This window comes from Dermacentor albipictus, chromosome 9 (genome assembly GCF_038994185.2).
Source record: "Dermacentor albipictus isolate Rhodes 1998 colony chromosome 9, USDA_Dalb.pri_finalv2, whole genome shotgun sequence".
Classification (NCBI taxonomy): Eukaryota; Metazoa; Arthropoda; class Arachnida; order Ixodida; family Ixodidae; genus Dermacentor; species Dermacentor albipictus.
The window spans coordinates 40,001,887-40,029,558 of record NC_091829.1 but is presented as its reverse complement, the minus strand read 5'-3'; the positions used below and the strand labels follow the sequence as shown (position 1 = coordinate 40,029,558).

Below are 27,672 nucleotides of genomic sequence, written 5' to 3'. Positions count from 1 at the left end.
TTGTACGCGTCCATTTCCGTGTTCCTTCGCTATCGCGCTACAGCAACTTGTCAAAACAAAGTAACATTGTTAAAGTGTAGGTCGTCCATCAATTTCCTCTTTTTTTTTCCTTTTTTTTCTGCATTCTTTTTTTCATGCGCCTACGTTTTGTACATGGACGGGCTTGAATGTTTCGTAAGGGGCAGTTAATATCAATTTTTAGCGTCCCAGTAAACGTGTTAGAGAGCTTTAGATGCCCGTATGGCCTATTACCATTTATGAAATACCGGGATATGCGATACGCAGACGCCAGCAGTATAGCACTGATAGCGACCGGGGACAGGTTATCCACAAAACGAACTTTTTTTTTTCGCACATTGTTCTAGTAAAACGTACGATGAAACTTCCCGATGGACCAATAAGTAGTACGTTTCAAGGCACTGTGAACATGGGCAGGATAAAAACAATTAAAAAAATTGTGATTTTAATTATGTTGCGAGTGATTCGTTATAATTAAGAGTGGAAATTTGGGTGTGTTTTCATTATATCTTGCAGCATGATTTGAGGTACAGCATTTTCGGCTTTTACTTTAGAAGAAGTTGGCGTAATCTTTTTTCAGGGGGGAAGGGGGGGGGGGGTTCTATTTATACCAGAAAGTTCGTTTTTGTTTTATTGTGTTTCGTTATTTTGACGAATATATTCTTTCCAGATAAATTTCCACCAGCTTTTGTGAGCGAATCATTTCTTGGTCGGAATATAGCGATCTTTTTTCAACTAACATTTGGTTCACTAATTTTCTTGACATTGAACCATTATGTCATCAGATTCTGCTTTTCAACAATTTAGTTAGAGCCAATAAAGAACAATTAAAATTTCGAGAAGCAGTTTGGCACAGAACCACGCCACGCGGAAGTACGACGGTTGTTACGATCGGCCAGCGGGGGTAGTGACCTTCTGGCCTCTCCGGCCCCGCTGCGACGGGTCGCTTCGTGAAGCCAACAATAAGCCCCCTTCGGACAGCGCTACGGCTCCAGTAAGGCAATACACGTTTGGCGGACCGAGTATTGTTAGCTGGTTCGCTCTCGCCTTCACGGACTAATTGGAGCACGAGAACTCCTGGAAAAGGTTGTTCTACGGCACTCCGCCGCGGACTCGGTAATCGTCGTGGTCGTTTGACAGAGGCGGCCGCTAACTGCGAAGTCAGCTCAGTGACGAAGACGTGCCAGCTCGAGTAAAGCGTGACAACGTCAGTCAACGAGCCCCCACTCCGTTCGGTGTGTTCACTGAAACAAAAGTGCGGGAGTGAGTGTGTTAACTCTCGCCCGCAAAGGGGTGGTCCTTCGACGACTTTGAACGCACCGATTGGACGAAGATTGGACAGCAGGGAGGACAAAGGGGGTTTTAAGCAGCCGTTTTCGGCTCTTCGGTGTGCTTCGTTTCAGTCATGCTGGACTGATGAAATGCAACGTTCTCAACCCTTCATGTAGACAATATAAATAAATCCCGTACTCCTCGTTCTCGATGAGAACGGGTTCCTCCCTTCAGCACCGCCCTTAGAGCGGATGAGTTGGACGACGGTATGGGACAGCTACCCCTTCTTACATGCCCGAACCCAACTTTTACACTGTCCAGTAATTGCGTGAGTGTTCCGGGTGAAAGAATTCGAGCCCAAATGCCATATTCACGCTTCAGTTTTAGCATTACGCAGATAAAAAGCTCCAACAAAAGAAAATTCAGAAAGAATAACACGCTGATCCGATTCAATGTTTGAATCCGAATGGTGCGAAGCTTGTTTGAGTTAGCGGCGTAGCTGCTATAGCGAATTATGCAAGCGAAATATTGACACGTGTACTTGTTTGTCTTTATCGGGCGACACGTTTCAGCACCTAACAAATGTTATCGCACAGCGCAGGACGCGCCTGCATGTATCGGAAGTTTCTGGAATGTTATCGATGGTTCCATCCGCTGTCTGTGGCCGAACCTTGTGTACTCTGGTCGCATGTGTGCGCGACGCGAATAATGTAGAACTTTGTGCAAAGCACGCGGGTCCCAGTGATTACTCTGGAACATTCGACGTCTAATGTATAAAAGCCGACGTGCTTGACCCGCTGATCCGACTTTCGACGATCGCCGACTGTATTCGCCGTTATCGTTGCGCCATAAGTGTAGGCTGTTTTTGTGGGCACAGGTTCGCCTAATAAAAGTTAGTTTTGTCTTTCACAGTATTGCTACTGTGTTCGTCAACGTCACCACCAAGTGACAATATCATTACCTGTAGCTGTAGTTATCTGCGTCCCGAAGACGAAGTCAAGAAGAAGAAACTTTCTTTTAAAAAAATGGCCTGGCAGTTTTTGTTGTTGTGGCCTCAGGTGGTGGCTGGAAGTCCTTGAACTCGGGCGGTATCTTAGGCTTGCCAAAATGAAGGCAATGTATAATTATTTCTTTTATTATAAACAGAGGAGTTGTCACCGTTAGCTGTCACCGTTTGCGTGACAGCTATAGCTATCCCGCTTGATTGTTGATAAAGGATAGAAAACTAAACAACAGAATTGGTTGCATTAGTTCATGCTTAAACAAAAGAGAAGGAAAGAAAATGGTCTAAAACTCTCAGAGTGAAAGTCTCTTTCGAGAAGTTCTCGATTGCAACGAAGTGCGCGGATGCCTGATGTACATGTTTTAAATGCCACGAATGAGACAATTACTCACGACGCAGTAGAGTCAATCATTTGTTTTTTTTACTGTTATTATTTATACATTCTGCAGGCCACACTCAGGTCCAAGCAGGAGTGAGGAACTAATAATCGTCACAGAGGCAAGTGTCTTCACAGAAGCGCTGAAGTGCATTCATAACATTGTGATGCACTTTTTAACGCCATGGGCCTAACACCTTGGCATGCGAAAAAGGCCAATGCAAGTAAAATAAACGCAGTTCTTATTCAAGGCGCTGTCTATGTGTAGTGTGTTTCGAACAGTCGAGTGGTAGGTGGTATAACTCCTCGTCGTCGTAATCGCGCGAACATGTTGGATAGGTCACACGCTTCATTCGAAATAAAGGAATTCAGCAGATCCAACGGGTTTGAATCAATATACAGCGAAGCTTTCTGTGAATGCATAGAGAATAGAAACACGAGTACACGCACGCACGCATGCGCGGGCACACACAAATTATACCAAGCCTTTTCGTTAGGCGAAGTTGCTGACTACTACCGAGTACGACGGCCGCCTTGAGCGCGTCATGGTTTCAGGGGCAGCATGCACATACTTACGTAGCGCAATTCGAATCCATTCTATACGCAAGAAGAGTTTACTTCCTCATTAGCGTGCAGCCGCGGATGGATGCGTGGAGGCGAGCTTTCTAGTTCTTTTTTTGTTTCCCCTCACGGCCGGCGCTGCCACGGATGCGAGCGCCATCTGGTGGTGATGCAAGAAACCCAGTGGCGCGTGTACTCCGCCGTGATTGGTTGACCTATTTGGCAAGAGAACAGCCAGGCCGCAGCCACGGTCGTGAAACCCGGCAGGGTTCACAAGGAAAAGCTTCGCCTTTAAGAGTGTTTTCTGCAACTGGAGGCGGAGACGGTGTAAGAGGATGTCGATGACGTCGTGGAAGCTAAGGGTCTTAGCTGGTACTCAGGATAGAGGTCATGGGCATCAGGTTTATTATTCTTGTGCTCTATGTGAGTCAGTTCGACGCGCACATTTCTCGCTCGAAGCCTCGTAAGATGCGCCGGGTGTGGGGCTGGGACATGCGATTAAGGCGCGTTTCCAAATTTCCACGAGCTGCTTTTACCAACGCATCCGCCATTTCCCTGATTCCGCAGTGACTTGGAATCCACTGGAATACCACACGTTCTTTTAACGAAGTAGCATGAGTAAGTTCTTTCAGTAGAGCGCAGGTTATACGCGTGCCTCTTTGTCCAGGTGTGGCATTTCAATGCATGTAAGAGCCACCAAGGAATCAGTCATGGCGAACCAATTTCTTGGCGTCTGTGACATTTTGACGAAGCCGATGGCAAACGATTCGCATGTTTTTATTCAACTATGGGATGATAAGTGCTGAGGCTGAACTTTGTTGTAACGGAGCCATCAGGATACTCATGGACGAAGTCTTGGTACAGCTAAAAAAAAAAGATGATGTGAAGCCAACTGCACCGCTGCAACGGCTGGTGCCTCTTCTTTACTGCGACGGCCTTCTACAGACGTTCCGGTTGTTCCCAGATCCAAAAGCCACTGAGAGTAGATTGTCAAGACAAAAATTCTGATTTAAGGTGTATTGGCAGGGATGTACCACATATTTAGGTATATGTGGTACCTATATACTTAAATGTGGTACATATATACCTATGGTACCACATATACCTAAATATGTTTAGGGCGCCATAACCCTTGTGCAACAGTGTCACATTCATTCTGGGGGATCGGCAAAGAATGGGCACATACCCTATGCGCTTACGTTGTCTGTTGGGACACATACTCAGTCACCCAATTTGTCTGCTAAACCAGACAGCAGACTCCAGCAAGTTGCCTATTCGGGCACACCTTCAATGATTTCAAGTTGTATACTCGGCAAGGCAAGCAGCCAGCACATACCCAGTAGTCTAAGCTGTCTGTACGACAAGTATATCCGGTGAAATAACGACGACGAATGTCAAACCCCGGAAAGAAAGAGATCGAAAACTTCGCCTTAAAATTTTACTAGGCACTGTTGCGCATTGCCACCGGTGAACTTGCCCCGTTCATCCACAGCAATGACTGGCCGCAGCGCGAAGATTGTAAAGGCCCTGCCACCTCCCCCCTCGACCCACCGCGTAAGTCTGCGATGTGACTTTTGATGCGGTTAGCATTCTTAAGCAACTTCACTAAGTTTCACATAGCCAGTGACCCACCTTGTACACTAGCTTGGTCCACTAGGTATGTGCTGGCTGCTGTCTTGACGAGCACGAAACGCACTCCCCTGAGTATGTACCCGAATGGACGACTTCCGGTTCGCTGCTGTCTGACCTATAGACAATTTGGGTCACTGGGCACGTGCAACAGAGTATGTGCCACTAGGTGTGTGCCTGAACAGACAGCTCGTATTTGCCGCTGCGTATGGGATATTGGTATGCGCCCATTCCTGGCCAATCCCGCAGAATGGATGTGCCAAGGCGCCACAACGGGTACGTGAGAACGTACCACAAGGCGACAACGAAGCATACTGTATCGCGTTATCATTCGGCACTGTGGTTGGCAGCGAGATTGCCAGTTCGTGTGCCCTGCTGATGTGCCCACGAGGCATCGCGCTTCATGAATGACACGGGATAAAGCGTATCATAATGAATTACACGCCCATCATAAGAAACATGGCTAATCGCATTAACGTCACCAATCACCTCCTAAGGATCAATGCACCCTCATCTTTTTTTTCATTGCTTAACTGTGAGAAATAGCACGTGAAAGACACGTGCACATTCATATCACTTCTGCACAGTTACATAGTCATGCGCTCCTTGTTTCAGATCGTGCCGTACTACATAAACACAAGCGTCAGTGCGATCGCAGGTGTGCGGGGGTTGTTCCTGGCTGGAGTCGTCAGCGCATCGATAAGGTAACTACACGCGTCGTACTTTAAACTCATCTATAAATTTGCTGCATCTGTCAGAGTGTAGCAACAAGCGCATGTTGCAAGTACCCCTGACAAATTACTTCCGGCCTCGCTCTGTTTTATGATAGAACGGTAAGTGCTGACCACTTCTCGTTTACTCTTGAGGATAGAGGTCCGCAAGTTCCGCAGAAATCTTGTGGCGTTCTTGTGCATAGCGACAAGCAAGATAAGAGTTAAAGAGGGCAATCAAAATTAACTGTCTTTCTTTTACTCTTAGTTTCAGCCTGGTGAGCAAGTCAGCCGGTTAGCCACTGGTTAGTTTAGTTATCAGATTTCGGCGTCCGAAGGCCCCACAGCGCCGAGTCAGTTCCTAAATGAAACGCGCAAACAAGAACAGTAGTGTATCATTAACAGACGACATGGTGAACAGTGTAGTGTTGAAGACAGGAACGCCAGAAATGGCTGCGATGAAAACGAGAACTCTTGTTTCTATTCATTACAGGTGTATTATTATGAAAGAGTAATTACGCGTATTCGTTCGAATACACATCCCATCAACTATGTGTCAGTGCTCGAACAAAGCGTGAAATGAAAATATTAGGTGAAAAAGCATTTTTCTTGTTGACGTAGCTTCAACATTTGAAGGCGTATACTGTTGAGACCTGATGAAAGATCAAGTAAGCGACGCACTTTTTTCTTTCGTGAAAGTAAGAGAATAGACCATCCCGAAGTCGTTTTCCTTTTCAACATTGTATCCTCGCCTCATAGTGAAACAATTAGATCACTCAACGATAGATGTATCGTGCATTACATATACCCTCCGCTAACCTTTGTACTTGCCAACCAAAGAGAACATTAGCCGTTACTGGACCAGATTTTCTTGTTTTATTATCGGAGCCAATACACATGAAGTTCATTGGAGAATCGGGATGCGAGTCGGTATGCAGAAGGAATCTCACTGACGCCGGCGATTAAACCACGTAACTCACAGAGAAAAGTTTCCTTCTGCTTGAGGACAATATAAAACCTAGAAAAAGACCGTAAAAGTTCGATACCCGTTCTACTAAAGCATCGCAAAATGTTTTATCCATTTCAACAGCAGCCTAGCGTAATTAAAAAACAAAAATCAGAAAAGGCTTGGCTCGGCATTGCAGTGACTCCAGCATGACGTCACGCACCTTGCATCGGTGCCCTTGAAAGCTGCAGCGGCGGGTCGCGGTCTCACCTCGTTTTGTTCAGGGGGCGCTAGGTGCCAGCATCGCGCTCTGCTTTCGCGCGACTAGGAGACGCGGGATAGGCCGCGGAAAAGATGGAAGCAGGGTTGTTGCTCCCCCAACTTCAACGAGCCCCATTGTGAAGTGTACCTTTGCGTGTCTTTCTCTGCATGGCAGATAATGCTTAGCATTGTATACGTCTACTATAGCGATGTATCAATGTGCGAAATTTCTAGTAACGATCGAATAGGTTATGCTATTCAATTTGTATTCTATTCGAGAATTCATCATTCGGAATTGTCAGACACACGGATCTGTACGGATACCACTTGTGATAACAACCGTTGTTGCAGTCTGTAGGGAGGAGGAACCATGAAAGCCAAGTCTGCCTTAACTGACACCACAGCAGACTGGCGGTGGTTGAGTAGACGCACCAGTTCGAGAGACGAACGCTTGTAGGCGGTCACTTCCGCGCACTAGCTTCGAGCCCCTGACTAAGCCTGTCTCGCCCCTTTTTGGCCTGCGTGCTTGTTGTCTGAATAAGAAAAGCAATAGTTCGGCCCATTTCATGAAGGATGAACCATTAAAATGATGTGCGCTGATGTTTTCTTATACTTTGCTGCTTAGGCAAACGCCGTCTCTACAACGTGACTGGCAGTTTTCCATCGCTTTATTGCTGTCACTGTCACTAGCGTACCGTAAATGATGAACTTTCAGTTATTTTTCCTTTGAGAGCTTCTCAATCTGAGATTCAATCGTTCGCGACATTACATGTACACCATAACGTAATGAAGCCCTCTATTTTTACCCCCATCTGACTAGAAATTCAACCTTTATGTTACACATTGTTTAGAAATTCGATGTATTCAGTATTGGATTCGATATTCGATGCGATATTCAAAGGCCCTCTTTCTAGAATATCGGTACTCGTTTCGATTGAAAACTTCCGCCTTTCTAACGCCTCCGATATATCTAGTTGCATAACGTTGTCCATCAATGCATAGCGTCTAACTAGCGTCTAACTAAAACCCCTAACTGCTACAGCATCCACTGGCTCTTCCAATACCAGTCGTACAGCGGTAGGACGAAGACGGTAGCAGTTTTTCTTTTCTTCTACTGCCCACTAACTTTTATTACCCGTGTTTCTCTCCATGTTTCAGCACGATATCGTCTATTGTCAACTCCCACGCAGCCGTTCTATATGTGGACATTGTTTCACCGAGCATACGCGTCTCCGAAAAAGCGACCCCATTCGTGGTAGCTGGCCTCGGTAAGTTGACGCATGCTTTCACTCGTTGTATAATAAAGATCGAAACCTGTTGCAGCAGTGAGAGCAAAAAAAAATTGATTTTGCCAAACGACTACACGAATTTCTCGAGGCACGACGATGACACTGTGATATACTTCCAGGACAGCAGAGCACTACCAGATGCGCGCTACTCATGACTCGCGTTAGACTACACCAAAGTTTCAATCTATGTGCTACACCCTGCACAAGGTTCCTAGTTTGACAAAGAGGCAATATAAACGCAATGAAACATGAACGAATTGCCACAATAGGTACCCGATGTTCAGCGCTCATAAACATAAGGGTATCACATGAGCCAAAGCGCAAAAAAGCACGAGCACAACAGAAGGGAACGTCGACACTGATGTCTCTGCTGTCCTCGTGCTTTTTTGCACTTTGCCTCAAGTGACGCAGTACCAACGCATTCGGAGACGGGTGGCTCCAGATGTCCATATGCATATGTCGTCCACATATGGGCTAATCTTCACCGCGTTAGGAAGTTCAGATGCAAGGCCAGTCAAAGTACAACAATGAAAAGAGTTGGACTGAAACTCCCCTTTGTGGAACACCTCGACGGATATTGTACTGGCCGGTGTCGCCATCACTTGTCGACGTATACACGGTGCGGCCACTGGGGTAGCTAACAATCCGTCCATATAGCCGGCCACCGACGCCTAAATCTTCGAGTGCATGACGGATTGCATAATGGAGTACATTGTCGTATGCACCTTTAATGTCCAGAAGAACAGCTCCAACTAACCGAAGGCGACTTCTTTCCTGTTCAACAGTTGAGACCAAATCGACAACACCAACTATTGTATTGCTCTCTGGGAACCATTCCATCCTTGACAAGACCATTTTTTTCCATTACTTTACCGACGCAACTGGCTAAGGCGATCGGTCTGTAGGAGGAATGCTCGTTAGGGCGCTTTCATTGCAAGCAATGAAAACTTCGCCATGAAAAACATATGTGTTATGTTGGCACACAGCTGCTCAACAGGAATGATAGGGAGCGCGACCGCAGCGTCCATGCCAGCAGGGGAAGGCAGAGCGCTGAGTCTGCTGAGAGAAGCGTGATAGACACGTTCACTTGTCTTTGTCTTTTTGTTGCGATAACAATCATATGGACACTGCAAGCAAATTATTGCCGTCGGCGTCGCCACGATGCTCCTTATATATTTAGGTATATGTATGGTTATATGCTATGTGCCACGCCATGCCCTATGAGGTGCGGTATAATGCGGGTTATGTATTACCGCACCATTCTGTCACTACAGATGCTCATACCAGGTCCTGAATTCGTGACAAAATTATTCCGCAGTATATTGATAATGGCAGCGCACAAACAAATGTTATGAAACAAAACACCGACAACGCATGCCTTTCATCTTAATTTTTTTCAGAAAGTATTGAAAGTTGGAAACTAACAGAGCTCAAGCCTGCAAATGATGTAATTTTATTGGCGCGACTGCACACTACCTTCGGGATCGGGCCAGGAAATAGGTTTGAAACATACCCGATACGAAAAAGTAATGGGAAAGACGTTAAGACGCTGGCTTTATTTTTTCAACATAAATGAAATTTTCCAGTTGAAGGTTTCGAACAGAGGACCCATAGCACAACAGCTCGTTTTCACTTATAGTCAGCTTACGCCTACTTAAATTCATGCTGCCATTACAGCTACGCGTCTTACACTTCGTGTATTATTCTGACATGTTGCCATCGCATGCATTGATCCGCTCTTGTGGCAAAACTGTGATATTTTAACGCGATAGCGTTAAGGAGCTCGTGTCACAGAAAAGCCGGTGTCGTCGGTGTCGGCGGCGTTGGCCGTGAGCGATAAATCCCAGCAGGCACTTTATGAATAAAAAACTTTCAAGATGGGCTAGGTGGGAATCGAACTAGGGTCTCCGGAGTGTGAGACGGAGACGCCACCACTCAGCCACGAGTTCGATGCTTCAAAGCGGTACAAAAGCGCCTGTAGCGAATGCGGTGCTGCCTTAGAAACGAGCTGTTTCTAAGGCTCAGGCGTGCGTCGCTTGCTCAGGCGCACATTTCGTTGCCGCGCCGAACGCGGCGTTCCTCGACGCTCACCGCGTCCGATGCGGGGCGCGTAGACGCTGCGCCGTAGCCCATTGTCTTACATCCCTTGGCGGGTCAACGGGAACACTGTCGCGGTCCACTCTTGAAGGCGGAGCTTAAGCGTCCTCCAATTTTTCTGCTTCCAAGTTGACTGCGGGTCGCTCGCATCTTTGGGGGACGTGCCATAGAGAAAGAAATTCAACAAGAGGGGACACTCTTCAAAAACTGGCAACAGGAAACACGTCACGCCTGGTTTCAACAACGTCCGTTAGTTGACGCGAGCATCAGAAAAAAAGAATGTGAAATAAACTTCCAGACAACGTTTTATTTTTTTTATTCCTTCCCACTAAAAGTGAAAAAGTTTTGCGTGTAAATGAACTTATACTTTGCAGCTTTTTGTTGCGTTGCCTAGCAACAAGCTAGCGGCACGCCAGACGCGCGTGCATACGTCATGCGCCAGACAAGCCGCAGGAGTGAGCGAGGACGGTCGTACGTGCGAATCTCGCGTGCTCGGCGACCCGTCTGTTTTGGATATAGCCCATTTTTGGGGGGCTCCCGGCCTTCTCTATGCTTCTCTTGCGTGTCGTCTGCATTTCCACACGGCACCACTGCACTACTGTACTACGGCAAGGTGAGAAATTGTGTTTGACAGTGTGCGGCGCATTTTAATCACATTTAGGCTTAGTTCGAGTGGCGCAGTTAGCGAAAAACAGCACCGCCGTCCTGGCGCAGTTAATTTGAGTTAATGCCTCGTCCTGGGATATGTTTGCGACGCTTTCTAGGAGCCGCAACATTACTGTAACTTATTTCGGTAGTATTTGGGTACGCTTGCCGCGCCCGGCTTATTGACGCAGTAAGCGAAAACAGGCTCGGCCGTGTGCCGCATTTGCGCGTGTGCATGCGTGCACTACGTCGTAGCGCCTGAGACAGACAAGTTTTCGCGCATTCTGTGGCCCCCAACATTATTGTAACTAACGTGGTTATATTTGGGGTAGTTTAGAAGCACGGTTGCCGCGCCCGGCTTATTGACGCAGTTAGCGAAAAGCAGCTCGGCTGTGTGCCGCAGTTTCGCGTGTACTGAATCTTACTGGTAGAAGTTCGTGACGCATTCTCTGACCCGAAAAAAAGTATTGTAAATTATTTGGTAACTTTTTCGGATACCCTGAGGCTTGCTCGCCGCGCCTGGGGATGTGAAGCTGTTAGCGAAAAAAGCAAGCCGGGGCCGCGGCCACAGTGAGTTAGTTTTGCGTGTACTGAATTTTAGTGGGACAAGTTTGTGACGCATTTTGTAGCCCTGCAACAACATATACATTATTGCGGTACTCACGCTTCTCGAAAACGCGACGAGCGATTGCCGAGAGTGATAACACGGGAGTGTTGCATGCGCCGGCAGGACGCGTAAAAGATAACACGGAGGAGCTCAAGAACATGACATTTATGTATTCTGAGCGACTGAAAACAGGCATTGCACCGACGAGTCTGACTTGAGTACGATTAGAAGGCATTCTGCGAGCGTGTAACATGGTCTGGCCTAGCCTGTGTTGTAGCTACCTTTGTGTACTTGGCGTACCATCGTGTCGGCCGAGGCCAAGTTGTTTTGGAAACGCGCAGTCACCCGTGTATTTGTGCACTTAAAGTGCAGGAAATAATGCCCGGGAAGGGAGGGGTGCTTGAAAATCGGATTTTCAGATTTTTTGGCATTGTTTCGGAGGAGTCTTTGCTGCGAAATGTACGTAAAAGTGAATTTATCTGTAATGCCGCTCATTCACCACTTACGCACGTTTCGCCTCTACACGCAATACTCCTGTTAGGTCAATATACGTAAATCATACATGCTTGTAATTTACTTTCTTTCAGCTGATGACATCCGGTGGAGCATCGTACGGCAATGACTGCTGCTTACCTGGTGCCACAACTTTGGATGAATGCAGAAGAAGCCCGGAACGAGCATTTATATAGAGCAAAATAAACATTCCATCATTTCAGAAGACGTCTTTCGTTTTCTTTATGAAATTGCACCTGACAGATTCGGCGCAATCTTGTAAAGGTCAATCGCAATCGTTTCTACTTAAAACGATTCCACGCGAAGGCCACGCGAGATTCAGCAGCAGCGAAAAAAAAAAGAATGCCGTGCCGAGCAGCGGAGCCGGCGCGGCGTTTACCAACTGGTTTTCAAAACGCGCGCGCCCAAAACCGAAACCGGAAGGAGTCAACAACATCCGCTTGGTGTGCTGCAGTCAATTCGGCCGCTGGGCTCTATGGGAGTGTCCGCTCTTGTTGAAATTTCTTTCTCTATGGACGTGCTATGACTCATAGAAAATTCCTAATCAAAGTCTCAAAAGCAACAGAAACAACTCATCAACCATTTCTTAGGACACAATCATCGAAGCAATGTTCTCATTGTCTACGTGCTAAACGCGTTAGAGGTGCTCCAGAGAACTACCTATACAATACATTACCTCCATAGTTGCTTGGGGTATCTAGGGGAAGGTTGTCAAAATATTATTTCAAAACTTGTGAGAGTTGGACGGTGCTGCTGCACTGATAAAGTAGTTCGGTGTGGCAGTACTTCTTTTAACCTAGCATATGTAAAAACCCACACATATTAAATAGATCAAACAACTGTCATGACACCATTTATAACTTATTTATCATTCTAGCTCCTAGCACACTCCGACGTTCGCCGACTTCTTTCTCTTTTTCGGCGCGCTTCAGCCTCCCACCTATTTAACACGAGAGCGTTAAGAGCCCCGTGTCGCAGAAAATCCGGTGTTGGCGTCGGTGGACTTGTTCGTAAGCGAAACGTTCCAAATATATTTAAGTATATGTACACGGACACACCTTGTTATATGGCAAGCAGTATATGCGGGTTACGTTGCCACACCATTCTATCACTGAAGTTACTCCACACCTTGTCTTACATTCTTGACCAAGTTATTCCTCGGAATTTTGAGAATTGCAACCCACAAACAAACTTCAGGAACGAAAGCACCGACCGCGTATGCCTTATGTGGTAAATCTTCTCAGACTGAATTATTAGAAGTGCAAAACAATAACATAAACCTGAAAATGATGTATATTATTTTGGCACGGCCATGGGGGGGGGGGGGTGCACTACCTCCGGGATCGGTCCACTCAAGAGGCCGCGTTTCTAAAAGCTCGCCTCCGTGCATAGCATTCGCCGCCAGCGTTTGCAAACACTACGGTTGCTGCAGTTGCCGGAAAGCGTGAGACGCAGTGAAGGATCTTTGAATGCTACCGTGTTCCAACCTTAAAGGCAAAGCTTAAGCGTGCTCCAAGCATTTTTCTTCCTCCCTCTTTGGGTGGGGTTTAAACAGATTCGCTACGGAAGCCGATTTTTCCTTTCTGTTCGCGTCGATATACCAGACACCTTTAAGTTACATTGCCGACTTGCGGTTTCCACGAAACGATACGTTCCTTTGTAGACAAAGCCAGTGTTTGATAGTCGTTTTCGCACCGGAACCTAGTCTCCTACATCCAGCGATAGTAACGTCGTGTTTGGCTTCTTATCAAAGTTTCATTTATTCTTTCGCGGTAGTTGGCTTGGCTGTCTTCTGTCCTTTCTTTTTATTGAAACAAAAATAAAAGAAGGAGACGTAGTTACCTTATAATGGCGACGGCCACTCCTTTTCGCATAGCGAAAGAACACCATAAAATATATATGTAAGATTCTTCTTTCTGTAAAATGCGTCATCTTGTCGACTCCCAAGGATACATCAGAGGGAACATAAATTTGTTTACCAGTTGCAAAAAAGGGTGGTGTACATCCTAAGCCAGATGTGTGTGATCGGTTATGATGAGATACCGCTGCTTCAAGGGAGAACTTCCATCCTGTCGGGAAATTGGAAACGCTGTTGGAATCCTCTCTTTCTGGCTTCACTGCTATCGTCATTGTGCTCTCGTACAAGCACACACGGAACGCTTGCGTTTTCTTCCCACCTTGTGACTTATTACCGAGCTCGGCGAAGTCTAAGTGGGCAATCTTGAATGGTACCTCAATATTTTGGCAATGTCATTTATTGGGTTGGTTGTCTGAATATGACTTCATTTCGGTCACATTCGTGACAGATTGCACATACATCTTCACGCGTTCAGCTCCATGTGAGACCATTTCTTAGGACACAACCAAGAATACCTCTACGAAGGGATGTTCTCATTGTTTCCGCGCTTAACCCGTCGAAGCCGCACCAGGGGACTACCAATACCATACATTACCTCCATAATCGCTTGGCGTATCAAGGGAACGGTTGTTAAAATATTTTTCTTCAAGACTTGTGAGAGTTGGACAGTGCTGCAGCACTAATAAAGATCTTTAGTGCGACAGTATACCTTTTAACCTAAGGCATTCAATACGCTTCTAGGCTCTATGTTTCATATTGTCTGTCGTAGCAAACGTGTTCCCAAAGGCACCCCGATACGCCACTGCAACGTAATATCAGGACCCGGGTAATATTGAGACCCGAAAGCTCTTTTAATGGAAGCCAACGTATACACGTTCATCTTGCAGACGATGCAATTATACAATACATACAGTACATACAATCATACAATAAGCGATCATACAATAAGCGAGAAGGGCAACAACTCGACAACATTGTCCAGATGGCGCTGTTTGCAGCTACGGTATATATCCCCTTGATCTTTACTGCAGCATGAAGAACTAATACGCACGCCTACATTTCTAGCGCTTGAGCGTGCGTGAGTATAAGGGTTCCTTACTACGGCAGTATATATGCAGCAATGTATACTGGCTCCTGTGCGGTTTCAAGAAACTTCCCGACGCGAAATAAATAGAAGAGTGAGCGTCTGCTCTGCCTCTCACTTACGGCATCGAGTAAAATGGAAACGAAGACGCGTTCACAAACGCTAAGCGTGTTTGAATTGAATTATGGCGTTTTACGTTCCAAAACCGCAATTTGATGACGAGTCACGCCGTGCTGGGGGACTCCGGATTAATTGTGACCACTGGGCGATTTTCAGCGTGCCCGCAATGCACGGGACGCGGGTGTGTTTGCCTTTCGCTCCCATCGAAATGCGGCCTCCGCGGCCGGGGTTTGATCCCGCGACCTCGTGCTTGGCAGCGCAACACCATAGCCGTCAAGCCACTGTGGCAGTCGCCAAGCGTGTTTCGCGCGTCAACGACAAGATCTTCAGCATTGAGGTTGAGGTACACAGGGTCTTTACGTTAGCCAAGTTTACTAAAAAAAATACACTTGTTTAATAACACGGTTAAACATACGAGTTTTAAGACTTACAGTGCTCTGTTGTCAGACCTGCGAAGACCAAACACCGTAAATTTTATAATTATATGTTGCTACGCGTCTTTTTTTTTAATCTTTCTCTCTTCATTGAACAGCTTGGCTAATGTTAGCTGGGACCCACGGTATACGCCAATTCAATGCTGCACCCAAACCATCGTGCTTAGAAGTGTGCGAAACAAAGACGACTACTGTTCATTTCGTCCTGATGTGAATCCACTCTGTGAATTGAGTCTTGTTTCGAGAGACGACAAACCGCTTGGCGATCCTAATTCGTCTTACCACCCTGGCGCCACCGCTCCAGCCATGTCCGAAGAGAAATCGCAGCGCTGAGTAAAACTACGCCCGGTAGACGGCGCTACGGTTCTTTACGCAAAACGCAAAAGGGCGGCCATAGAGAAACCGAGCCAAGACAAAGCATTGGATTCGCAGCTGCAGCTGCGCTCGGTCTAGTGGCGTGGACCGTTCGGGCATCCCGCAACATCACGTAGGCCTGGAATTCTTTAAGAAAAAATTAAATTATGGGGTTTTACTTGCCAAAACCACTTTCTGATTATGAGGCACGCCGTAGTGGAGGACTCCGGAAATTTTGACCAACTAGGGTTCTTTAACCTGCACCTAAATCTAAGTACACGGGTCTTTTTGCCCCCATCCAAATGCGGCCGCCGTGATCGGGATTCGATCCCGCGACCTCGTGCTCAGCAGTCCAACACCATAGCCACTGAGCATCCACAGCGGGTACCTAGAATTGTCTGCTACTTGAAGTTTGTGCGAGTTGCACTAGCTAGTAAAACCAGCGCAGCAGTGCGCGATAAGGAAACTATACGGAAACGCGAAAGCGCGGGCAGCGCTGAGTCGAGCGAAAAACGAAACCTTTCGACCACCCGCGTCGTCGTCAAGGATTACGTCAATGACCTCTTTTTTTTTCTAAAAATCAAATAGAACTGGACAAGTAGCAGTTGCTTCCGTATTATAATCCAATGCAATGACCTTTTTTTTTAATACGAGTGTTTGAGCACTGCTGACAGGAAGGAAGGAATGAAATCAACTTTATTCGAGGTGAGCGTATAATGGTTTCCAGGAAGTACGGACGCGAGCACAAATTTGTAAAAACGGACAGGACAACGCTGTTTACAACGCTTACTTGTGCTCGCGTCCGTACTTGCTGGAAACGATTATACGTTCACCATGCACCAACTGACCTAGCAAACTACTCTACTAAACTGCTTTATTCGAGGTCCTGCAGGCCACGAGAGCTTTGGGCTCTCACGGAGTCGGCGTCTCCCACTTATAAGGGGAGCCTACGTCATAAAAAAATTAAATTATGGGGTTTTACGTGCCAAAACCACTTTCTCATTATGAGACACGCCGTAGTGGAGGACTCCGGAAATTTCGACCACCTGGGGTTCTTTAACGTGCACCTAAATCTAAGCACACGGGTGTTTTCGCATTTCGCCCCCATCGAAATGCGGCCGCCGTGGCCGGGATTCGATCCCGCGACCTCGTGCTCAGCAGCCTAACACCATAGCCACTGAGCAACCACGGCGGGTGGAGCCTACGTCATCGGGCTAGTACTTGTATGTCCCGGGGGAGTCTCGTGTCCCGTATCTACCTTAATTTCTCGATTACTTAAGCTCTGTTCACTATAAAATTGACGTGTTAGTAGTTCTCCAGCATTAATCTATCCATTCAGCTTGACTTAACATTTGACTTTAGTGTCCCTTTAAGAGCAAGCGTTAGCTTGGAGGATCCCAATGGGAACGGAAAAATTGTATCTCTCGGCAACCACTTTACCAAATTTGGTAATGTATATTGCATTTAGAGGGCAAAGTTAAAATCTGGTGACTGTTCGAAGCGAAGTTTTTGTTTAGGCGTTCGATTTAGGCGTTCAAAGCGAAGGTACTTGTAAATTGTTACCAAATCTAATGGCGCGTTATTAAGGGAGTACACAGGTGGTTCATTGGTAGTTCTAGATAGACGCATGAATTGACACTTGTTAACATTTAGTTCCATTAACCATGAACTGCATGATGCAAATGCTTCAACTTTCTCTCGCAAATGCAAGAGAAATCGTTCAAATTAGTTCAGGGATTGATTCATAAGAGCGTTTCTGCGTTTTACATGTATTTGAATAGGCGGCATCGGGTTTGGCACCACACTAAAATAGAGCTTCGTATATATTCCTTCTTTTGGCCATACTTACGATATTTACTCACTGTTTACATGTACAGCTGCGACAAGCGGCACCGTGATGACCCTCCTCGGCCTGGCGGTTCCTTACGCTGGATCTGCCGCAAGGGTAAGTATCAAAACAGGCAGCGCTTAGCATGCAATGCAGTGTACCAGCAAAACGCTTGTCACACGAAAATGCGCGAGCTTAGGTTTGCAGCGCACAATCACCGAGCTGGACAGGAATGACACAACGTACGCAATGAATTCCTCTGGTGACTTACACAAAACATTGGTTGCACACTTGCAGACGTTTTCTTGCTTTTTTGTTTTTGTTTTGATTGAGTGAGTGAGTGAGTGAGTGAGTGAGTGAGTGAGTGAGTGAGTGAGTGAGTGAGTGAGTGAGTGAGTGAGTGAGTGAGTGAGTGAGTGAGTGAGTGAGTGAGTGAGTGAGTGAGTGAGTGAGTGAGTGAGTGAGTGAGTGAGTGAGTGAGTGAGTGAGTGAGTGAGTGAGTGAGTGAGTGAGTGAGTGAGTGAGTGAGTGAGTGAGTGAGTGAGTGAGTGAGTGAGTGAGTGAGTGAGTGAGTGAGTGAGTGAGTGAGTGAGTGAGTGAGTGAGTGAGTGAGTGAGTGAGTGAGTGAGTGAGTGAGTGTGTGTGAGTGAGTGAGTGAGTCATTCTTTTGTCGTGCATTCATTATTTCATTCCGTTGAGAACCTCTCAAATTTTATCCCCTTCTGTTCAACAACATTTAATATTCGAAATGGCACCCGATGAAAGAAATGCGATAACAAAGAGCAGAGCATTTACCGATTGACTGAAACTTTCGAAAGCAGCGCGGGGGGAGGATTGTCACATACGCCGCGTTTGAACGCTTCAGCCCGATTTTAACGACCTTGCACAAGGTGCGAAAGCCAGACGACACGGAGACAGAATAGGAGACCCAGTGTGTCACTTTCATCTAACCACATTGATCCGAGGGACACAATGTGATCGGCAATGTAGTTGGCAGTAGCACTCTGGCATCTATTTTTCCTTCGGTGCCGCCGTCCTTTCGCACCTTACACGTGAATATGTAAAACTTTCTTGAGTTTACAGGTTTAATTATCGTTTTTAAAGCAGCCATCACCGCTGAGGCTCGCCCTGGCGACTTCGGAGAGCTGCAGCGCGCCATAGCCGCGTAAACTCCACGGCGGTTCAAGAATTAACAGTGAAGCGTTGTTACCTGCAGCGGGAAGGACTGTTTCCTTTGATCTTGTAGCATGTCTAGTCCTTCATGCAAAAAAAAAAGCGAGCGAATGTGAAATCTGAACTTACGTCTCTGCTTTTCTGCATCGTACCCGCCCTGCAGTTCTGCATCTCGCTCTACTCAGCGGCTTCGGGACCCTTTGCCGGAATCATGATTCTCGCCTTCTTGTTTCCTTGGGCAAATGCCAGGGTAAGCACGACCGTTAGAGCATCACTCCAGTCGTGCTTTCCCCCTCACAGGTTTTGCATCAGTGTTAGATTTTGTGACAAGACACTAAGTGACGTCGGCTGTATACCATGTCATATAATATGTCACACACATACACGAGAGATGCGTACATACATACATACATACATACATACATACATACATACATACATACATACATACATACATACATACATACATACATACATACATACATACATACATACATACATACATACATACATACATACATACATACATACACACAGACAGACAGACAGACAGACAGACAGACAGACAGACAGACAGACAGACAGATAGATAGATAGATAGATAGATAGATAGATAGATAGATAGATAGATAGATAGATAGATAGATAGATAGATAGATAGATAGATAGATAGATAGATAGATAGATAGATAGATAGATAGATAGACAGACAGACAGACAGACAGACAGACAGACAGACAGACAGACAGACAGACAGACAGACAGACAGACAGACAGACAGACAGACAGACAGACAGATAGATAGATAGACAGACAGACAGACAGACAGACAGACAGACAGACAGACAGACAGACAGACAGATAGATAGACAGATAGACAGATAGATAGATAGATAGATAGATAGATAGATAGATAGATAGATAGATAGATAGATAGATAGATAGATAGATAGATAGATAGATAGATAGATAGATAGATAGATAGATAGATAGATAGATAGATAGATAGATAGATAGATAGATAGATAGATAGATAGATAGATAGATAGATAGATAGATAGATAGATAGATAGATAGATAGATAGATAGATAGATAGATAGATAGATCGTCGCCTGGCTGAGTCTTAATTCTGATCAGCTACTAGGCATTGGGGAAGGAGAGCTGGAGTGAAAGGAGAAATATAAAAAATATAAAAAATTGGCGATGATAGTGACGCAAATAGTGGACATGAACAACAAAGTCTATTCAAACTCGAGTTTGGGTTTTACGGGTAACAAGGTTGAAAGTAGGGCAGGTTGGTGTACGTTCACTATGAAAGGCAGCGCGACGTTGAGCACGAACGGACAGAACACGGGGACTTTGAATAAGAGCACAGAAATGTTATATATATAAACAGCGCGCGGTTTGCGCGTCATGTTTGCGTTCAGAGATCATGTGACGCAGCGTAATAAGCGACACAGATGACGGAGCAGTCAACAGAAACAAAAAGACAATGCCACGCAGAAAAAAAATGCTACACCGATACCGCAAGCATTCATGGTCTGTCACAACGCCCGAATTCATCTCAAGTGCAAGATTATAAGCAAGACATTGTGACAGTGATTCTTATAATGAAAACGGACTAGACCAGCAAAAGCCTAAATTTTGGGAGCTGCGAATCATCTGCAAATAATACGGCTACGTAGCATTTAGCACACTCTCACCATCAAAACAGGGGCAAGTGAAAACAGGGCAGACGGTGTACGATTAATTTCCTTTCAAGTCGTAGAGACGTATCTATCTCAAGCAAAACCAAGCATAGTTACCCAATCAAGTGACCGCAATAGAATTACTCAGACTAATTAGCACTTCTTCATCTTTACTTAATCAAGTTATATCAAGATGTCCCTGCCGCTGGCGCTTGCGCACAGCATCCGAGCACTGACACGTCGCATTAGTGTCGCATTCGTGTTATCGCACTCGCTGAGATCTTGATATTGGCTTATGTTTTTTTTTTATTATTATTTCAGGGCACGGCTATGGCAGCCCTCGCTGTTTTCCTCATTCAGACGTGGCAGACCACCGGCCGATTCTTATCTCGGATCGAAGCGGTCCGGATGATCTACAGCGTCGAAAGTTGCCCTTTTAACTCCACTCTGCGTGAAGAACCATCCGGCACCTTGGAAGCGTGAGGGGCCTTGTCTGTTCATAGGAAACAGCTGTCAGTGCTATAAACAGGGCCCGTGTAGTCTTGTTTTGTAATTTTGCGCTATGGTTTTATACAAGTTGAACAATGGTGAACATTTTATGATTACAAGAGAGAGAGAACTTATTTGAAAGAAGGCAGAGAGGTCGTCTTGAGCTAACTCACTCTAAAGGTGTGATGAGGGATGAGGATTACATGATTAAAAAATCGTGTTTTAACAAGTAAGTAGGTCGAGGATAAAACTAACTCGGTCCTTATGTGTGGTATGTCGAGTGGTATATAGATCGCGCAGACAACAATAAACATGCTGTTTTTTTTTATATTCTAGAAGGTCTGAAGGATGTTGAACTCGGTTTTGCAAAAGGTCGTACGTCTTGCAGAATCTTAAGGTCGCAAAAACATCGTCTTTTTTTTTTGCAATAGTAGCAATTCTAGAGAATACGTCCTCAGTAACGAGCTACTGTTTCTAGGAAAGATCTCCTATTTTAGGGCTTTATTTGCGCGAATTCGTGTAGCTTTCTTAAGTTGACCTATATGACCGCACCTGCAATGCACGCAGATCGGAGGGGTTCCTTCTGTATCGGCTCTCATCGTACTGGTGCTGCCTGCTGTCGGCCTGTTCGACCGTGCTGCTCGGATTGGTGCTCAGTCTCTTGATCGGTACTCCCCACTTTCGACATGTCACTTATGAGCCACTAATTGAGCTGTCCCCGCGTTTCTTTAATTTATTTGCAAAATGTTGTGGACGGTCAACGTATCTTTTCTCACAATTGACAAGAATCCGTAGCAGCATGTTATAACATCGGATTAGGTATCAGGTGAAGGTCCCATACGCAGGCGAGTGAATACTGCGAGTATTTAACATAGGGGCGGCGTGCGCACTAAAGTAGACGCGTACAAGAACAACGGCAGCAGACGCGGGTGGCGGCAGCACCTGTGCTAGTACGTGGCGACATCTATCGACGCGCCGCTTAATCACACCTTCCTAGAAATATCCATGCGCCGCTGAATTATCCTTTTTGAAGAATAGTGAGATAGATGCAAAAGCGCTGCCGCGATTGCGTCGCTGCGGAAACATTTCACTGAAATGTCTTTCGTAGCACGCATCTTCGGCGCGGATGGCTAGGAAACTACTGTGTCGGCCTTAGCGTTTGTCCTAAAAGAACACAGTTCATCCCAGCATTCCGCACACTGCCAGACTCCTCCATATTATCCAATACGCCATCTTGTCAACTCTGATTGTCTCACGGGGCTGCTACGGGCTCTCTGGCTGGCTCAAAATGCTGCCATTGCAGAATTCTACACTATGCCGAAATTTGGTAATATCCAAACTAGCACCTCTGCTTACCGCCACGCATCAACACGAAGTTTCAGTACCGCACGTGCTAGAATTCCCGAAAAATTAGGTTAAATTACCTGATAGGGATATATTGTATATTTTTATTCAATTAGTTTATTCAATATGGCTGATATGCATGCGCGCAATACTGAAATTTGATTGAAAGGGTGGAATGCTACCCTTGCTGAGATAGCTATCCCGGCATACGGCAAGGGCAAAATTTTAGGCTTAGAGGAAACTATCTTCGTCTACTCAACCACATTTATATGACAAGCAATTTGTTTTCGGGCAGACGTAATAAACCATAATACAGATGCATAGATCGCATAACTATTGTTAGCAAAAAACAACTCAAGTATTCTTACGGTTCAAGGACGATAATGTTTAACACATTCTGTTCGGGGGAACAAAGCACAACGACTTTTGATTCGTTGCTGCGTATCCCGAAGTTCGAGTCAAACCTACGCCTCGAAAGTTTCAACACGTTACTGGCACATTGGCGTGACATTCAAAGCTCGGCGCGGCATTCCGAATGCGAATGACCACACTAGCATGATGTTCAAATTGAGTTCCAGCAGCGAAGCCGTCACAAGACGCCAGACAATCTGGCTAGTTGGTGCATTATTTCATAGCGCACACACCGTATTCAGCTCTAAGAGAGAAAGGGTAGAATGGACATCACTAGCGCTTGTCATCAGCTGGAAGTTTATGCACGCAATTCCAGCGTTACACAAATATTCAGAGATGTTAAGTGTTGACACGTGATACATAACAACGTATATCACTGATTAGGTTCTAAAGAATTGTAACCGTAATTCTAACTTCTCGTTAATCCGCTGGTGATTCGTTCCAGAAATGGGGGTATTTTTTTCCCTCTTTCAGGTGGACCCGCTGACAGCCTAAGAAATGCCGCCAGACTCTCAACCCCCGTGATGTTGAAGTTCTGGCAGCGGATAGGACTACTTCAACATTTACCAAAGGTAAAAACGTTTCAAGATGGTGATACCTTCACTGCTTCTGCTTCCTCTTATTGCTGCCAAACCAAAGGTTCTGCAATATTTTGCAGATATGCGCTGTTTCAATGCGAAAATTTTTTTGGCTCGCACCAGGCACTTTGCGGTAAGTGGGTTCCTGTCTCGCACCATTTCGGCATCTGCAGTAAAAATCTAAAAAATAAACGCAATTGTCCAATAGTGAAACAAAACAAAGCTCCCCCCCCCCCTCTTAGCATAGCAACGCGAGGCTTTAACCATTAGGCCTCAACTGCTTTCTTGTTTCTTTTTCAACATTTCAGTTACACAGAGGTCCCCGCACGACATTTTTGAATCTCTGTGCCGCTATCCTAGTTTCTCTGCCAAGAATTTCGCTAGAATGAGGAACCCTTTCTCATTGGTGCGTTCCCTTCCTTGGGTGTTACGTAATACTCACGAAATGTTCCCAGGGCTTTTCGGAGGGATGACCGGAAAGTCGCACCGGTGTGATCTCTTTTCAGAGGCCGATTTAAAAATCGAAGTATGAGAACTCACGGCACAAGTACCTTTATGCGGCAGCAACGCCAACTGCCGACTACCTAGTCCAGCACGGAGCAGGTTTGCGAGCAAAAAGATGGTTCACCAAGCCTGGCTACCCACACACTGACTATCTTGCTACCCAAAATTGGAACGTGAACAGAAGTGAGGAGAGGAAAGATAGATAGTATGAGATGAAAGAAAAAGCTTGGAAAGTAGGACTGGAAGAGGCTACTGCCGTTTTCGCCAGGTCAGCTTAGTCTGGAAGCGCCATATGCAAGAAGCTGGGACCGAAGTGGTGCGTTGCCTTTGCCGAGCGGCCTTAATGGTCCCAGCACTCGGCACCGGCTCAACCACGAGGATTAACTTTTCCCCAGACATTCCTAAGCCATGCACGGATAAATGCGGAAGGGTCCTACCCCATCTGCTCGGGTCCATGGTGTCGCAACGCACCAGACGACTGCAAACTGCATGCGCCCCTACGGCTGAAACCGGAACCACACGCGAACTTCTTTCGAGCCAACAGCAGCTAGCTTTTCGCTACGATCGGCGCGTACGTCTCATCACAGAGCGCGACCAAGACCACATACCACGGAAAAAGGAAATAAAGTTGGATAGATGCACTACGCCACGCAACCAACCTTGGCAAACCAACCCTCCCTGAAGCCATTTTCTTCGCCTTCTTCCTCTGAAAGTGCCGTGTAATTTTTAATCGATGGGCAGTTGTTCGGTTGCTCGGCGGTGGCTCTAGAACCACTGCGCTGGCAGCTGCGAGCACTGCGGCAGCCCTAAAACCTACTGCGCATTCTGGCGTAACAATCACGTTGTTGGGCCAACTCGTTTGGCTTCGATCGTGCTGCGCAATAGCTCCCTCCTTGTTCTTTCCTTCTTCCGTGGCCACATGCGCCAACGTCATTTTTTCTTATTCGGCCACAGACTGTCCTTCGCATGCGTCACATCGAGTAGCAACACGCTGCTTATATGAGCGAGCGAGCGCCAGTTTCTCCCATCCTTCCCTCCTGGCTGCATCTATCTTTGTTTGCATCTGCAGATGCAGATGCTGTGTTTAACTGCTCTGTTAACTGCACAAACACAGCATCTGCAGATGGTGTGTTTAACTGCACTTCTTCATCGATCGACTCACATTCTCCAGCCCTTTCCTCGTAGTACCTAACGCTGTACTTGGGCGTTGCACGTCATTCTACCGCCTTCGGGATCGGCTAACGTCACAACGGAGCAGGCTCTAATGTTTCTTCAACGAGGCGCAAAACAAGACGAGCCACCATGCCTACACCATTATATTATCGTCATCTTGCTGCTGTTTTCACACACACGCTGGTGTGTGTGACGCCTTTCACCAACACGTGGGTCTCTGGCAACGCTATGCAGAACCCCTAACGATGCGAGCTCTAGACAGTCAGCAACCTGGGAAATTTTTCACATAGGGTCTATTTCCGCAGTTCTTCGAATATGCATTTTTTTTTATTCTCCCGATAATCGATAAACTTTATGCTGCCATCGTTAGACTCAAAGAGAACGCATACCACAGGAGAGCCGCTGACAGACACACGCATAAAAACATAAGTTTCAAGCAAGTAATGGCCAGGTAGAACCTATCCGCGCACGAAAGAATCGACACAGTAGAAGAACAAGGTTTTATTGGGACATAGTTATTCAACACGAGTATTTGTCTTTTCGTCCATTGTCACGCGTGACCCGGTTGCACTTTCCGTCAACATCGCAGCCGTGTGCACCTGTCAGTCAATTCCTGTCCTGTCGTGTGCGTTGCTTCTACGTTTCTTTGTCTTCAGACAATTAACATCACTATCAGCAAGGTGAACGCACCCAGATCAAGGTTTCCGTGTTACATTATGGATTTTATTTTATCTTACAGGAGAATGGCCATGTCACCGTCATCGATCCGTACTTCAAAGTGCCACCTTTGGAACTGCAACACTTGCAAGAAAAAGATGGTGACCCTTGCGTTCCTGTTGATTCGATGAAAGAAGGCGGCGTGATTTACAAGTTCACTCCCCTCGGCAACGTGATACGCAAACCTCGAAAGAATGGCAGGCAGAAGGATAGTGTCAGTGGCCTCCGGCCGTCAACGGGCGCAGGTGTCTGAGAAGCACCCGCAACGCTCACTGTTGTCACCTTCGGTTTCACGAGATGTCGCAATTGCTAATTGTGAGAACGACACGGGAAACGGCTGGCCCTTCTCTCAGCGCCCTTTTGTACATATATCTCGTGTTCACCTTCATTGGCGGATCCTTCCGACGTCTTACCACAGTTCATTAAACTTTAGTGTACTTAAATAAACGCACCTGCTGATTTGCATCGAAAGGACTGACAAGCCTCAACCTGGAGCCAGCGCTATGACAGAATCACTTGTATCCGTCAGTGTTTCAAATAAAAGCATTGGCGCTACAAACTGAGGCTTCGCATGTTCGGACACTGATGAACACTTCCAAGTCTTCACCTTGTGTGTTTGTCTGTGTGTTTCAAATAATTAATGGTTAAAGAAACTCGTGATGTGGCGTATAGACCTTAAAAGACGACCAGTCTGCGCACCGCGTACCAGGGGCCGCCACCAGCTTGCTGCCATCGAACGCCTTCTGAATCGAGAGCTCGCTCGCGCCAGCAAGCGCTGACAGCTTCAGCAACGTTCCGCCGAGAGGGCCGGGGTTATACCGAGTAAATGTCAGATAAATATCAAAGGCGAGTTAATGACATCTTAGTTGAAATCAAGAAAAAGAAATGGGCATGGGCAGGACATGTAATAAGAAGGGAAGATAACCGATGGTCATTAAGGGTTACGCACTGGATTCCAGACGGGAAGCGTAGCAGGGGGCGGCAGAAAGTTAGGTGGGCGGATGAGATTAAGTTTGCAGGGACGACATGGCCACAATACGTACATGACCGCGGTTGTTGGAGAAGTATGGGAGAGGCCTTTGCCCTGCAGTGGGCGTAACCAGGATGATGATGATGATGATGATGAAATATCAAGTAAGTATAATACTTTTGTCACAGATGGAATCAAAGGGTATGCTCGAGGTGTAAAAATGACTCTTCACAGATAACAGCCATGTTAATTGGCAGAAACACCCACAGAGCTCTTACTTGAATCAGGCCGAAAAAGGAGACAATGTTTCCAGTTGCAAATGAGTCTACAGCAAACAAATCCGGGCAGGTTAAAGTATACAGCAGTGACTTCTGATGGTGTGCCATCACCTTCGACATGACATCCCAGAAAAAAAGTTCCTGGATACGCCACCGCCCCTAGACCTAACGCAGAGAGTTGCTAGGAAACAGAACAGCTAGAGCCGGGAAGCAAGACCAGTGACGGCGCATTTGAATTCGCGTTATGCAGCGGCACCTCCCAGACATTCTTTACGAATAAGCACGTTAAATGAAACATGTTAAGAACTAGTGAGAACGTTGCGAACTTGTGAGCACCTAGTCTAAACAGGATACTTTAAAGCATCTGACAGAACAACGTCTGCCAAACGGCCCAGCGAAACACCTTTATAATTTAGAAACGAGATAGGAATCGGCTTCTGTGAGTGAGCAGCGCCAAGTCATAAAACCATACAAAAAACCCAGCCACACGGTGGCTTTTCGATCGTTATTGCTAGCTTGGGTAGGGAGCCAATCGAAATCGAAAAATTCTATGGCGTTTCAAGTTGCCCTTTGTGGCCGTGGGAACCAAATTCATATCTGGCAGGAGACGAGAAACAAAACCAGCGCTGGAACATTTTTTGCAAATTACGTCAGATAGCAGCACTTACTGGGCAATTACAGCCCGAAAAAAAAAAAATACGGAAGCTTGACGCGATCTAAAACCCCTAGAGTGGCAGAATC

At 46.2% G+C, this 27,672-nt stretch overlaps 1 protein-coding gene across 1 annotated transcript in view; it reads left to right on the top strand.

The window, feature by feature from the left end:
- The window catches only part of LOC139046733 (sodium-coupled monocarboxylate transporter 2-like), a 34,046-nt gene extending 7,820 nt beyond the window's left edge, over window positions 1-26,226 (top strand). Inside the window, exons 5-12 of the mRNA XM_070525293.1 lie at window positions 5,475-5,563; window positions 7,935-8,044; window positions 17,655-17,722; window positions 18,942-19,028; window positions 20,789-20,946; window positions 21,524-21,624; window positions 23,186-23,283; window positions 25,706-26,226. Coding sequence (XP_070381394.1) covers window positions 5,475-5,563; window positions 7,935-8,044; window positions 17,655-17,722; window positions 18,942-19,028; window positions 20,789-20,946; window positions 21,524-21,624; window positions 23,186-23,283; window positions 25,706-25,936 — 942 coding nt within the window. The 3' untranslated portion in view covers window positions 25,937-26,226. The remainder of the gene's footprint in view (window positions 1-5,474; window positions 5,564-7,934; window positions 8,045-17,654; window positions 17,723-18,941; window positions 19,029-20,788; window positions 20,947-21,523; window positions 21,625-23,185; window positions 23,284-25,705) is intronic.
- Window positions 26,227-27,672: the final 1,446 nt, after the last annotated feature.